The sequence below is a fragment of the Poromitra crassiceps genome, assembly GCF_964638095.1.
Source record: "Poromitra crassiceps genome assembly, chromosome: 16".
Classification (NCBI taxonomy): Eukaryota; Metazoa; Chordata; class Actinopteri; order Beryciformes; family Melamphaidae; genus Poromitra; species Poromitra crassiceps.
In genome coordinates this window covers 18,277,733-18,278,811 of record NC_139645.1, presented here as the reverse complement: position 1 = coordinate 18,278,811, position 1,079 = coordinate 18,277,733, and the positions used below count along the sequence as shown (strand labels likewise).

At 35.8% G+C, this 1,079-nt stretch overlaps 1 protein-coding gene across 1 annotated transcript in view; it reads right to left on the bottom strand.

Annotated features, from left to right (window-relative positions):
- LOC310790962 (H-2 class II histocompatibility antigen, E-S beta chain-like) overlaps nt 1-800 on the bottom strand; it is a 5,892-nt gene extending 5,092 nt beyond the window's left edge. Inside the window, exons 1-2 of the mRNA XM_083652677.1 lie at nt 731-800; nt 336-608 (exon numbers count right to left, since the gene is read on the bottom strand). Coding sequence (XP_083508803.1) covers nt 336-608; nt 731-785 — 328 coding nt within the window. The 5' untranslated portion in view covers nt 786-800. The remainder of the gene's footprint in view (nt 1-335; nt 609-730) is intronic.
- Between the last annotated feature and the right edge of the window lie 279 nt (nt 801-1,079).

The following is a 1,079-nucleotide window of genomic DNA, read 5'->3' as shown; positions in this document are numbered from 1 at the left end:
AATAGTTAAATATAAAATACTTTAGAAACAATCTGGTGAAAATAATTAACATAATACTTTTCCATTGCATGAAATTACTAATCAATAGAAAAAATATTCACCAATATAGGTATGTAATAGAAAGAAACCATGTGAAAGCAGATAACAAAAATTAATCTTGATTAAATACGTAACTAAACTTCATATTCAAAGTAGAAACATTCAAATGTGACAAAGTTAGTCAAAATGATTTCCAGTTGGATAGTAGTAGTAGTATTGTTACTATTATTATTATTATTATTATTATTATTATTATTGAGGTTTAATTTGATGATGTTGGAGGTGCAGCAGCTCACCTGTCTTAGTCAGAGCAGATTTATAGTCATTCTCAATGTTGCCTTTGCAGTATCTCTCCCTCTCATTCTTCATCCTCCTCAGCTCTCCAGGTATGTTGTTCCAGGACTCTGCGTTCTTCACACCAATCTCTGTGTATCCAACATATTTCCCCACACTGCTGCTGTACCTGATTAACTCTACCTTGTTGTAATAGTAAGATCTTATGAACTCTATATCAGACAGCTCAGTGGAGTTGAAGTCACAGATGGCCACCCAATAAAAGTTAAATCCATCTGTGGATCAAAGATAAAACCATTCTGTTAAGTTTCACAGCAATACATAATTTCCATTCACACAGAACTGTAGTAGCTATGAGATAGTTATTGATCAGGTATTGATGATATATTGATCCTACCTGTTCCATACAGACTGATGAAGAAGAGGGAGCAGAGCAGGAAAGATGAAGCCATGTTCCTCTGCTGAGTGCAGTCTGAAAGACTCAAACTGAGTCCTGCTATAAAAACCAATGTAGCAGCCAAACACTGGTCACATGACCAGCATCACCTGTTGCCAGGCAGACAGTCCAGCCTAATACAGGCTGTTTGTTGGAGAGCCAGAGAGAATCGTGGGAGAACTACTGTCATATACACTGTATAGTTATATCACTGTATTTATTTATTTTCTCATTTATTTGGATAGGGACAGATACACAAACAGCATTTACCCAAGAATGTCTGATGTCATGTATCACAACATTTGTAGCC